Source organism: Oncorhynchus nerka, unplaced genomic scaffold (genome assembly GCF_034236695.1).
Source record: "Oncorhynchus nerka isolate Pitt River unplaced genomic scaffold, Oner_Uvic_2.0 unplaced_scaffold_2763, whole genome shotgun sequence".
NCBI classification, from domain to species: Eukaryota; Metazoa; Chordata; class Actinopteri; order Salmoniformes; family Salmonidae; genus Oncorhynchus; species Oncorhynchus nerka.
In genome coordinates this window covers 17,501-30,972 of record NW_027038536.1, presented here as the reverse complement: position 1 = coordinate 30,972, position 13,472 = coordinate 17,501, and the positions used below count along the sequence as shown (strand labels likewise).

The 13,472-nt window shown below is 44.9% G+C and overlaps 1 protein-coding gene across 1 annotated transcript in view; it reads right to left on the bottom strand.

Annotated features, from left to right (window-relative positions):
* Window positions 1-362: 362 nt before the first annotated feature.
* LOC115126858 (interactor of little elongator complex ELL subunit 2) overlaps window positions 363-13,472 on the bottom strand; it is a gene marked incomplete at its 5' end in the record, with an annotated part of 27,577 nt that continues 14,467 nt past the window's right edge. Inside the window, 3 exon segments of the mRNA XM_065014530.1 lie at window positions 363-446; window positions 910-994; window positions 9,475-9,604. Of these exon segments, the coding sequence (XP_064870602.1) occupies window positions 392-446; window positions 910-994; window positions 9,475-9,604 (270 nt within the window).

The following is a 13,472-nucleotide window of genomic DNA, read 5'->3' as shown; positions in this document are numbered from 1 at the left end:
AGGAAGTCAACTCACCAGTAAGAGGAAAAGTCAACTCACCAGTAACAGGAAGTCAACTCACCAGTAAGAGGAAGTCAACTCACCAGTAACAGGAAGTCAACTCACCAGTAAGAGGAAGTCAACTCACCAGTAAGAGGAAGTCAACTCACCAGTAAGAGGAAGTCAACTCACCAGTAACAGGAAGTCAACTCACCAGTAACAGGAAGTCAACTCACCAGTAAGAGGAAGTCAACTCACCAGTAAGAGCAAGTCAACTCACCAGTAAGAGGAAGTCAACTCACCAGTAAGAGGAAAAGTCAACTCACCAGTAAGAGGAAGTCAACTCACCAGTAAGAGGAAAAGTCAACTCACCAGTAAGAGGAAGTCAACTCACCAGTAAGAGGAAGTCAACTCACCCAGTGATCTTCTTCAGCAGATGATGCAGTATGTTGAGGGACTTGGCTGGTCTGCAGGGTAGAGACAGAGGAGAGTGGAGACAGAGGAGAGAAGACAGAGGAGCGAGAAGACCGAGGAGAGAGAAGAGTAGAGTAGAGAGAGATGAGTAGATAGGCGAGAGAGTAGAGGAGGAAGAGACAGATAATAGAGAGAGTGGAGAGTAGAGTAGAGAAGAGAGGAGAGAGACGGAAGATTAGAGAGAGTAGAGTAGAGGAGACAGGAGAGTAGAGTTGAAAAGGAAACCAGAGTAGAGTAGGAGAGGAGAGTAGAGACAGAAGAGAGTAGAGAGGAGAAAGAGAGAGTAGAGGATAATAGAGGATAAGAGAGAGCAGAGTAGAGAGAATAGATAAACATCAGGTTGGACTGAGGACGATAGACATGAGATAATTAATTCTAACATACATCACTGAGGACAGCTAGTGATGATTAGATGCATTTCTGTAGTATGGCTCTCCTGTCCTTAAGGACACTCACTTGAAGTCACAGGAAGAGTTGGGTTTCCAGTTTTCTGGCAGCTTCCTGAGCAGAGCTACCTTTGAAGTGTGGGCGCTGATATGACCTAGAGAGAGAGAGAGAGAGAGAAGAGACCCTTCAGCAAGCTGGTCCTGGGGCTCTGTTCACAAACAGACCCCACAGAGCCCCAGGACAGCAACACAATTAGACCCAAGCAAATCATGAGGCAACAAAGAAATTATTACTTGAAATTATTAACAAAAAAACAGAGCAAACTAGAATGCTATTTGGCCCTAAACAGAGAGTACACAGTGGCAGAATACCTGACCACTGTGACTGACCCAAACTTAAGGAAAGCTGTGACTATGTACAGACTCAGTGAGCATAGCCTTGCTATTGAGAAATTCCACCGTAGACAGACCTGGCTCTCGAGAAGTCAGGCTACATGAACACTGCCTACAAAATGAGGTGGAAACTGAGCTGCACTTCCTAACCTCCTGCCAAATGTATGACCATTTTAGAGACACATATTACCCTCCGATTAAACAGATCCACAAAGAATTAGAAAACATCTATTTTGATAAACTCCCAAATCTACTGGGTGAAATACCACAGTGTTACATCACATATCTACTGGGTGAAATACTGGTGTTACATCACATATCTACTGGGTTAAATACTCACAGTGTTACATCACAAATCTACTGGGGTGAAATACCACAGTGTTACATCACAAATCTGATTGGGTGTGAAATAATTAGTGTTACATCACAAATCTACTGGGTTAAATACACTACAGTGTTACATCACAAATCTACTGGGTTAAATACCACAGTGTTACATCCCAAATCTACTGGGTGAAATACCACAGTGTTACATCACATATCTACTGGGTTAAATACCACAGTGTTACATCACAAATCTACTGGGTGAAATACCACAGTGTTACATCACAAATCTACTGGGTGAACACAGTGTTACATCACAAATCTACTGGGTGAAACACCACAGTGTTACATCACAAATCTACTGGGTGAAATACCACAGTGTTACATCACATATCTACTGGGTGAAATACCAGTGAAACATCACATATCTACTGGGTTAAATACCTGATCTTACATCACAAATCTACTGGGTGAAACATCAGTGTTGCATCACAAATCTACTGGGTGAAATACTCACAGTGTTACATCACAAATCTACTGTGAAATACCACAGTGTTACATCAAATCTACTGGGTGAAATACCACAGTGTTACATCACAAATCTACTGGGTTAAATACTCACAGTGTTACATCACAAATCTACTGGTGGAATGTAAAGCACTCACAGTGTTACATCACATATTCATCAAAGGCTGAACACCACGGCATAAGACTGCAAACCAAGTAACACCACAGTGTTACATCAACCACTGGTTGGGCAAATAATTAGTAAAACATCACATATCCACTGCGAAACACCACAGGTTAGCACTCAAATCACTGGTGAAATACCACAGTGTTACATCACAAACTACTGGGGTGAAATACCACAGTGTTACATCACAAACCCACTGGGTGAAATACCACATGTTACATCACAAATCTATCAGTGAAATAATTAAAAAGGCACAGTGTTACATCACAAATCTACTGGGTGAAACACCACAGCAGCCATACAAACCCACTGGCGTAATGTCACAGTGTTACATCACAAATCTACTGGGTGAACACCACAGTGTTACATCCACATATCCACTGTAGTGAAAACAATTTCACAGTGTTACATCACATATCTATTGGGTGAAATACCACAGTGGTTACATCACATATCCACTGGTGAAACACCAGTGTTACATCACAAATCTACTGCGAAATACTCACAGTGTTACATCACAAATCTACTGGGTGAAATACCACAGTGTTACATCACAAACTACTGGTGAAATACCACAGTGTTACATCACATATCTACTGGTGAAATACCACAGTGTTACATCACAAATCTACTGGGTGAAATACCACAGTGTTACATCACAAATCTACTGGGAAATAATACAGTGTGACATCACATATCTACTGGGTGAAATACCACAGTGTTACATCACATCTACTGGGTGAAATACCACAGTGTTACATCACATATCTACTGGGTGAAATACCACAGTGTTACATCACAAATCTACTGGGTGAAATACCACAGTGTTACATCACAAATCTACTGGGTGAAATACCACAGTGTGACATCACAGCAGCACATATTTGTGACCTTTACAGAAGAAAAGGGCAACCAGAAGAACAAACACAATTATAAATACTAGCTATTTATATATATATATATATATTATTCCTCTGTACTTTAACTATTTGCACATTGTTACAACACTGTGTATATTTATATATATATATACATACATACACACAGTGAGGCAAGAAAGCATTTAGTCAGCCACCAGACCATGCAAATTCTCCCACTTAAAAGATGAGGCCCACTAATTATTCATCATAGCTACACTTCAACTATGACAGACAAAATGAGAAAAAAACCAGAAAATCACACTTGTAGATTTTAATAAAATTGTAATTATTCGCCTACCTCCTCATGCCTTTTGCACACAATGTATATAGACTTTTTTTCTACTGTGTTATTGACTTGTTAATTGTTTACTCCATGTGTAACTCTGTGTTGTCTGTTTACACTGCTATGCTTTATCTTGGCCAGGTCGCAGTTGTAAATGAGAACTTGTTCTCAACTAGCCTACCTGGTTAAATAAAGGTGAAATATATAAAAATATAAAAAAATATATAGGGGACAGTGTAGTAGTATATTACCTATATAGGGGACAGTGTAGTAGTATATTACCTATATAGGGGACAGTGTAGTAGTATATTACCTATATAGGGGACAGTGTAGTAGTATATTACCTATATAGGGGACAGTGTAGTAGTATATTACCTATATAGGGGACAGTGTAGTAGTATATTACCTATATAGGGACAGTGTAGTGGCATATCACCTATATAGGGACAGTGCTCTAGTGTAAGAGTATATTAATCTATATAGGGACAGTGTAGTAGTATATTACCTATATATGGACAGTGCTGGTAGCAGTAGTATCTTACCTATATAGTGGACAGGTAGTAGAACACACCACATAGGGACAGCAGTAGCAGCATCCACCCATATAGGGACACAGGCATCAGCATCCAATCTACACATAGACAGCAGCTCCAGTGCAGCAGCATCCACCCATATAGGGACAAGTAGCAGAACACACCCATACAGGGGACAGCACAGCAGCATCCACCCATAGGGGACAGTGCTCCAGGGTGGTAGTAAGCATCCACCATATAGACAGCGTCTCCAGTAGCAGTGATTCACCATATTAGGACAGTGTAGTAGTATCCACCCATATTATTAGACAGTGCCCAGTGTAGCAGCATCCACCCATATTAGGACAGTGTATTAACACACTCCTATATATATGGACAGTGCCCCAGTAGCAGAACACACCATGGTGACAGTGTAGTATCCAATTCATATATAGACAGTATTAGCATCCACCTATATAGTGTGACAGTGCCTCTATGTAGCATTCTCATCTTACATAGGGACAGTGTAGTAGATCCACCTTATACATAGGGACAGTGCCCCAGTGTAGCAGCATCCACCCATAGGGACAGTGCAGAAACATCACCCATATATGTGACAGTGTAGTGCATCCACCCATAGGACAGTGTAGACTAGCATCCACCCATACATGTGGACAGCAGCCCAGCGTATCCAGCATCCAATAGGGGACAAAAGTGCAGCAGCATCCTCAACTTACACATATGGACAGTTCCAGCGTAGTAGCATCCCACCCATATATAGGACAGCAGTAGCAGAATCCACCCATATTATTAGGACAAGGCTCCAGTGCAGCAGAACATCCACCATACATAGGACAGTGCATCAGCATCCACCCATATTAGGACAGTGTACTAGCATCTCAATCTATATATAGGGACAGTGTAGCAGCATCCACCCACATAGGGACAGTGCCCAGTCAATCCACTAGCATCATCACCAGCATATAGGGACAGTACAGACCGCTTAGCCATATCAATCCACAGTGCTCCAGTGTAGTAGCATCCACCCATATAGGGGACAGTGCTGGAGCGTACTAGTATCCACCTACAGGGACAGCATCCAATCCAGTGTAGTAGCAGCATCCACCCATATAGACAGTGCTGGAGTGCATCAAAGTGTCCACCCATAGGACAGTGTAGTAGCATCCTCCAGGGGACAGTGCCTCATGTAGCCAGTATCCACCCATAGGGGACAGTGGTAGCATCCACCCATATAGGGACAGCACTAGCATCCACCCATACATAGGGACAGTAGCAGCATCCACCCAGGGGACAGCAGGACAGTGCTCCACCATAGGGACAGTGTATCCACCCATATAGGGACAGTGTAGTAGTATATTACCTATATAGGGGACAGTGTAGTAGTATCTCACCCATATATAGGGACAGTGTAGTAGCATCTCACCCATATATAGGGACAGTGTAGTAGTATCCACCTAATATATAGGACAGTGTAGTAGTATCTCACCCATATAGGGACAGTGTGACTAGTATCCACCCATATAGGGGACAGTGCTCCAGTGTAGTAGCATCTCACCCATATATGGGACAGTGCCTCAGTGTAGTAGTATCCACCCATATAGGGGACAGTGTAGTAGAATATCTACCTATATATAGGGACAGTGTAGTAGCATCTCACCTATAGGGGACAGTGTAGTAGCATCTTACCCATATATAGGGACAGTGCTCCAGTGTAGCAGAATCTCACCCATATAGGGACAGTGTAGTAGAATATCACCTATATATAGGGACAGTGTACTAGTATCTTCCCATATAGGGGACAGTGTACTAGTATCTTCCCTATATAGGGACAGTGTAGCAGCATCCACCCATAGGGACAGTGTGGCAGCATCCACCCCATATAGGGACAGTGTAGTAGCATCCACCCATAGGGACAGTGTAGTAGCATCCACCCATATAGGGGGACAGTGTAGTAGCATCTTACCCATAGGGACAGTAGTAGGTATCTCCCCCATAGGGGACAGTGTAGTAGTGTCTACCCATATAGGGGACAGTGTAGTAGTATCCACCCATATAGGGACAGTGTAGTCCTGTATCTCCTATATACAGTGTACATCTTCCCAAATGTGTACTAGCATCTTCCCTACATAGGGACAGTGTACCAGCATCTTACCCATATAAGGACAGCTGGAGTGTACTAGCATCCTTCCCATATGGACAGTGTAGCAGCATCCACCAATATATAAGGACAGTGTATAGCATCTTCCCATAGGGGACAGTGTACTAGCATCTTCCCCATATAAGGACAGTGTAGTAGGTATCCACCCATATAGGACAGTACCAGCATCCACCCAGTAGGGGACAGTGTGGCAGATCTTCCCATATAAGGACAGTGTGGTAGTATCTCCCATAGGGGACAGTGTAGTAGCATCCACCCATATAGGGGACAGTGTGGTAGCATCTTCCCATATAGGGACAGTGTAGTAGCATCTTACCCCATATAGGGACAGTGTAGTAGCATTCACCTTATATAGGGACAGTGTACTAGTATCTTCCCCATATAGGGGACAGTGTACTAGCATCCTCCCTATAGGGGACAGTGTACTAGCATCTTCCCATATATGGACAGTGCTGGAGGTAATTAGTATCCTTACCTATATATAGGGACAGTGTAGTAGTGTCTTACCCATATATAGGGACAGTGTAGTAGCATCCACCCATATATATGGGACAGTGTAGCAGCATCCACCCATATATAAGGACAGTGTAGTAGCATCCACCCATATATATGGACAGTGCCTAGCAAGACTAGTATCTCACCCATATATAGGGACAGTGTAGTAGCATCTCACCCATATATAGGGTTAGTGCCTAGTGTAGTAGCATCTCACCCATATAGGGACAGTGTAGTAGCATCTCACCCATATATAGGGGACAGTGTAGTAGTATCTCACCCATATATAGGGACAGTGTAGTAGTATCTCACCCATATATAGGGACAGTGTAGTAGCATCCACCCATATATAAGGGACAGTGTAGTAGCATCCACCCATATAGGGACAGTGTAGTAGCATATCACCTATATAGGGACAGTGTACTAGTATCTCACCCATATAGGGACAGTGTACTAGCATCCACCCATATAGGGGACAGTGTAGTAGCATCCACCCATATAGGACAGTGTAGTAGCATATCACCCATATATGGGACAGTGCTCTAGTGTAGTAGTATCCACCTATATATAGGGGACAGTGCCTAGTGTACTAGCATACTACCCATATATAGGGACAGTGTAGTAGCATATCACCCATATAGGGACAGTGTAGTAGCATCTCACCTATATATATGGACAGTGCCCAGTGCAGTAGCATCCACCCATATAGGACAGTGTAGCAGCATCCACCCAGGGGACAGTGCCCAGTGTAGCAGTGTCTCACCCATATAGGACAGCAGAAGCATCCTTCCCATAGGACAGTGCTGAGTGTAGTAGCATCCTCCCCATATGGGACAGTGTAGTAGCATCCACCCATATATAGGACAGTGTAGGGGTAGCATCCACCCACACATAGGACAGTGTACTAGCATCCACCCTATAGGGACAGTGTACCAGTATCCACCCATAGGACAGTGCAGAAGTATCCACCCATAGGGACAGTGTAGTAGCATCCACCCATATAGGGGACAGTGGGTAGTATCCACCCATATATAGGGACAGTGCACTAGCATCCACCCATATAGGACAGTGTAAGAAGATCCACCCAGGGGACAGTGTACTAGCATCTCACTCCATAAGGACAGTGTACTAGTATCTCACCTATATAGGGACAGTGCTGAGTGCACTAGCATCTCACCCATATAGGGACAGTGTACTAGCATCCACCCATATAGGGGACAGTGCTGGAGTGTACTAGCATCTCACCCATATAGGGGACAGTGTGGTAGCATCTCACCCATATAGGGGACAGTGTACTAGAATCCTACCCATATAGGGACAGTGCTGGAGTGTAGTAGCATCCACCCATATAGGGACAGTGCTGGAGTGTAGTAGCATCCACCCATATAGGGACAGTGTGAGTAGCATCTCACCCATATAGGGACAGTGTAGTAGCATCTCACCCATATAGGGACAGTGCTGGAGTGTACTAGCATCTTACCCATATGGGGACAGTGTAGCAGTATCTTACCCATATAGGGGACAGTGTACTAGAATCTTACCCATATAGGGACAGTGCTGGAGCGTAGTAGCATCTCACCCATATAGGGGACAGTGCTGGAGTGTACTAGTATCCACTCATAGACATAGGGACAGTGCAGTAGTGCATTCACCCATATAGGGGACAGTGTATCAGTGACCTTCCTACATAGGGACAGTGTAGTAGCATCTTACCCATATAGTGGACAGTGTAGTAGCATTCACCTATATAGGGACAGTGTAGTAGCATCTCCCCACAGGGGACAGTGCAGTAGCATCTTCCTTATATAGGGACAGTGTAGCATTCACCCATATAGGGATGCAGTGTATAGCATCTTATCTATATAGGGACAGTGTAGTAGCATCTCCTATGTAGGACAGTGTAGTAGCATTCACCCATATAGGGGACAGTGTAGTAGGGCATCTCACCACATAGGGGACAGTGTAGTGGCATCTTCCTACATAGGGACAGTGTAGTAGCATCTTCCCATATAGGGACACAGTATTCACTCATAGTGGACATGCAGTATATCTTACCCATATAGGGGACAGTGTAGTAGCATCTTCCCATATAGGGACAGTGTACTAGCATCTTCCCTATATAGGGGACAGTGTAGTAGTATCTTACCCATATAGGGGACAGTGTACTAGTGTCTTACCTATATAGGGACAGTGCTGGAGTGTACTAGCATCTCACCCATATAGGGACAGTGCTGGAGTGTACTAGTATCTCACCCATATAGGGGACAGTGTGGTAGCATCTCACCCATATAGGGACAGTGTACTAGAATCTTACCTATATAGGGGACAGTGCTGGAGTGTAGTAGCATCTTACCCATATAGGGGACAGTGCTGGAGTGTAGTAGCATCTTCACCTATATAGGGACAGTGTAGTAGTATCTTACCTATATAGGGGACAGTGTAGTAGTATCTTACCTATATAGGGGACAGTGCTGGAGTGTACTAGTATCTTACCTATATAGGGGACAGTGTACTAGTATCTTACCTATATAGGGGACAGTGCTGGAGTGTACTAGTATCTTACCTATATAGGGGACAGTGTGGTAGTATCTTACCTATATAGGGGACAGTGTACTAGAATCTTACCTATATAGGGGACAGTGCTGGAGTGTAGTAGCATCTTACCTATATAGGGGACAGTGCTGGAGTGTAGTAGCATCTTACCTATATAGGGGACAGTGTGGTAGTATCTTACCTATATAGGGGACAGTGCTGGAGTGTACTAGTATCTTACCTATATAGGGGACAGTGTACTAGTATCTTACCTATATAGGGGACAGTGTACTAGAATCTTACCTATATAGGGGACAGTGCTGGAGTGTAGTAGTGTCTCGGCCCACAGCCGGCAGGCCTCAGTCTTAGTTAGACTCTCCACTCCATAAGAAAGCTGGTACTCCATCTTGGACAGGACATAGACAGGGACCACCTGCAGGACACACACGCAGGTTTACTAAGGGTTTACTCAACACAGTGAACAGCATATACCAGGTGAATACCAGTGAATACCAGGTGAATACCAGGTGTGTGGTACATGTTTACAAAGAAGGAGTATATTAAAAACAAAACACTGTTTTGGTTGAAATATTCGTTTTTGTCTGAAGCCCGAAAAACACATGAAATTCAAAAGATAATTTGACCTACGCATTAACTAGGCTTTTCAGCAGCTCAACTACTGTCCGTTTATTGATCTACTGTACTGCAAACAACATATGTACTAAACAACAGACTATATTGGGTTCAGACAGGACCTATAGGTTACCATGCTTCCTCTCTACAGGACCTAGGTTACCATGCTTCCTTTCTACAGGAAACAGGTTACCATGCTTCCTCTACAGGCCCCAGGTTACCATGCTTCCTCTCACAGGACCTATAGGTTACCATGCTTCCTCTCTACAGGGCCTAGGTTACCGTGGTTTCTCTACAGGACCTATAGGTTACCATGCTTCCTCTCTACAGGACCTAGGTTACCATGCTTCCTCTCTACAGGACCTATAGGTTACCATGCTTCCACAGGGCAGTAGGTTACCATGCTTCCTCTCTACAGGACCTAGGTTACCATGCTTCCTTTCTTACAGGGCCTATAGGTTACCATGCTTTCGCTCTATATTCAGATATTAACAGACTATATTGGGTTCAGACAGGACCTATAGGTTACCATGCTTCCTCTCTACAGGGACCAGGTTACCATGCTTCTCTCTACAGGACCTATAGGTTGGCCATGCTTCTCTCTACAGGACCTAGGTTACCATGCTTCTTCTACAGGACCTATAGGTTACCATGCTTCCTCTCTACAGGACCTATAGGTTACCATGCTTCCTCTCTACAGGACCTAGGTTACCATGCTTCCCCTCACAAGGCCTATAGGTTATCATGCTTCCTCTCTACAGACCTCCAGGTTACCATGCTTCCTCTCTAAATGACCTATAGGTTACATGCTTCCTCTCTACAGGGCCTATAGGCCACCGTGCTTCCTTCTACAGGAGACCCAGGTTACCATGCTTCTCCTACAGGACCTAGGTTACCATGCTTCCTCTCTACAGGACCTAGGTTACCATGCTTCCTCTCTACAGGCATATAGGTTACCATGCTTCCTCTCTACAGGACCTATAGGTTACCATGCTTCCTTTCTACAGGGCCTATAGGTTACCATGCTTTCGCTCTATATTCAGATATTACCAGACTATATTGGGTTCAGACAGGACCTATAGGTTACCATGCTTCCTCTCTACAGGACCTATAGGTTACCATGCTTCCTTCCTCTGTAGGACCCAGGTTACCATGCTTCCTCTCTACAGAACCCAGCAGGTTACCATGTTTCCTCCCAGGACCTATAGGTTACCATGCTTCCTCTACAGGACCGGCAGGTTACCATGCTTCTCTACAGGACCTATAGGTTACCATGCTTCCTTCTACAAGGCCTATAGGTTATCATGCCTCTCTACAGGACCTAGGTTACCATGCTTCCTCCTAAATGACCTATAGGTTACCATGCTTCCTCCCTACAGGACCCAGGTTACCATGCTTCCTCTCACAGGACCTATAGGTTACCATGTTTCCCACAGGACCCAGGTTACCATGCTTCCTCTCTACAGGACCTATAGGTTACCATGCTTCCTCTCTACAGGACCCAGGTCACCATGCTTCCTCCTCCAGGGCCTATAGGTTACCATGCTTCCTCTATACAGACCCATAGCGCCACCATGCTCCTCCCCACACACCCATAGGTTACCATGCCCTCTCTACAGGCCTAGGTTACCATGCTTCCTCCCACAGGACCTATAGGTTACCATGCTTCCTCTCAAGGACCCATGAGGTTACCATGCTCTCCTTCATAAACCCAGGTTACCATGCTTCCTCTCACATGGGCCTATAGGTTACCATGCTTCTCTCTACAGGACCTATAGGTTACCATGCTTCCTCTCACAGGACCTATAGGTTACCATGCTTCCTCTCTACAGGGCCTATAGGTTACCATGCTTCCTCTCTGCAGACCTAGGTTACCATGCTTCCTCTCTACAGGACCCAGGTTACCATGCTTCCTCTCTACAGGACCTAGGTTACCATGCTTCCTCTCTACAGGACCTATAGGTTACCATGCTTCCTCTCTACAGGGGCCTAGGTTACCATGCTTCCTCTCAACAGGGCCTATAGGTTACCATGCTTCCTCTACAGGACCCCAGGTTACCATGCTTCCTCTCTACAGGACCTGTAGGTTACCATGCTTCCTCTCTACAGGGCCTATAGGGTTACCATGCCTTCCTCTACAGGGCCTATAGGTTACCATGCTTCCTCTCTACAGGACCTATAGGTTACCATGCTTCCTCTCTACAGGACCTATAGGTTACCATGCTTCCTCTCTGGACCTATAGGTTACCATGCTTCCTCTCTACAGGGCCTATAGGTTACCATGCTTCCTCTCCTACAGGACCTATAGGTTACCATGCTTCCTCTCTACAGACCTATAGGTTACCATGCTTCCTCTCTACAGGACCCAGGTTACCATGCTTCCTCTCTACAGGGCCTATAGGTTACCATGCTTCCTCTCAACAGGGCCTATAGGTTACCATGCTCCTCTCTACAGGACCTATAGGTTACCATGCTTCCTCTACAGGACCTATAGGTTACCATGCTTCCTCTCTACAGGACCTATAGGTTACCATGCTTCTCCTCTGCAGGGCCCATAGGTTACCATGCTTCCTCCCTACAGGACCTTATAGGTTACCATGCTAGTTCTGGTCTTCACTGATCTCCACCAGCTCCATCTGTGGTGTAGTTCTGTTCTTCAATGATCTCAATCAGCTCCATCTGTGGTGTAGTTCTGGTCTTCACTGATCTCAATCAGCTCCATCTGTGGTGTAGTTCTGGTCTTCACTGATCTCACTCTCAATCAGCTCCATCTGTGGTGTGTCGCTTCTTGTCTTCACTGATCTCCATCAGTTCACATCGGCTACAGAGCATTATCACACAGTCAGTCCGTAACAGCTGGTGCTCTAATGCATGCTTCCTTGTTGCTTTCCTCGGCGAGCATAAAAGGCATGTAGCTCGCCTGGGTAGGCCTGGCTCATACTGGGCAGCTCGTGATCAGGTTTCCTTGTAGTCCATAATAGTTTTCAAGTCCTGCCACATCCGACTGAGCCAGAGCCGGTGGACAGGATTCAACTAATCTGTATTGATGCTTTCCTTTGTTTGATAGTGCCGAGGGCATAGGGATTTCTTTATAGGTGTCCGGATTAGTGTCCCGTCCCTTGAAAGCGGCAGCTCTACCCTTTAGCTCAGTGAATGTTGCCTGTAATCCATGGCTTCTGGTTGGGGTATGTACTTATGGTCACCGTGGGGACGCACGTCAATGCACTTATTGATGAAGCTTGTACGAGGTGGTATACTCTTCAATGCCATTGGATGAATCCCAGAACATATTCCAGTCTGTGCTGCAAAACAGTCCTAGAAGGAGATCCACGTCATCTGACCACTTCCATACTGGAGTTTAGTCGCTGCTACTTCCTGCAAAGTTCTAGCTTGTAAACAGGAATCAGGATGATAGAATTATGGTCAGATTTATGGAGGGCGAGGGGAGAGCTTTGTACGCATCTCTGTGTGTGGAATAAAGGTGGTCAGAGTTTGTTTTTCTTCCTCTGGCTGCACATTTAACATGCTGGTAGAAATGAGGTAAAAACTGAGTTTAGTTTCCTGCATTAAAGTCCCCGCCACTAGGAGCGCTGCTTCTGGATGAGCATGTTCTTGTTAGCTTACGGCCTTTGCACTAACCAGCTGTATGTCTGACTGCAAATATTGTA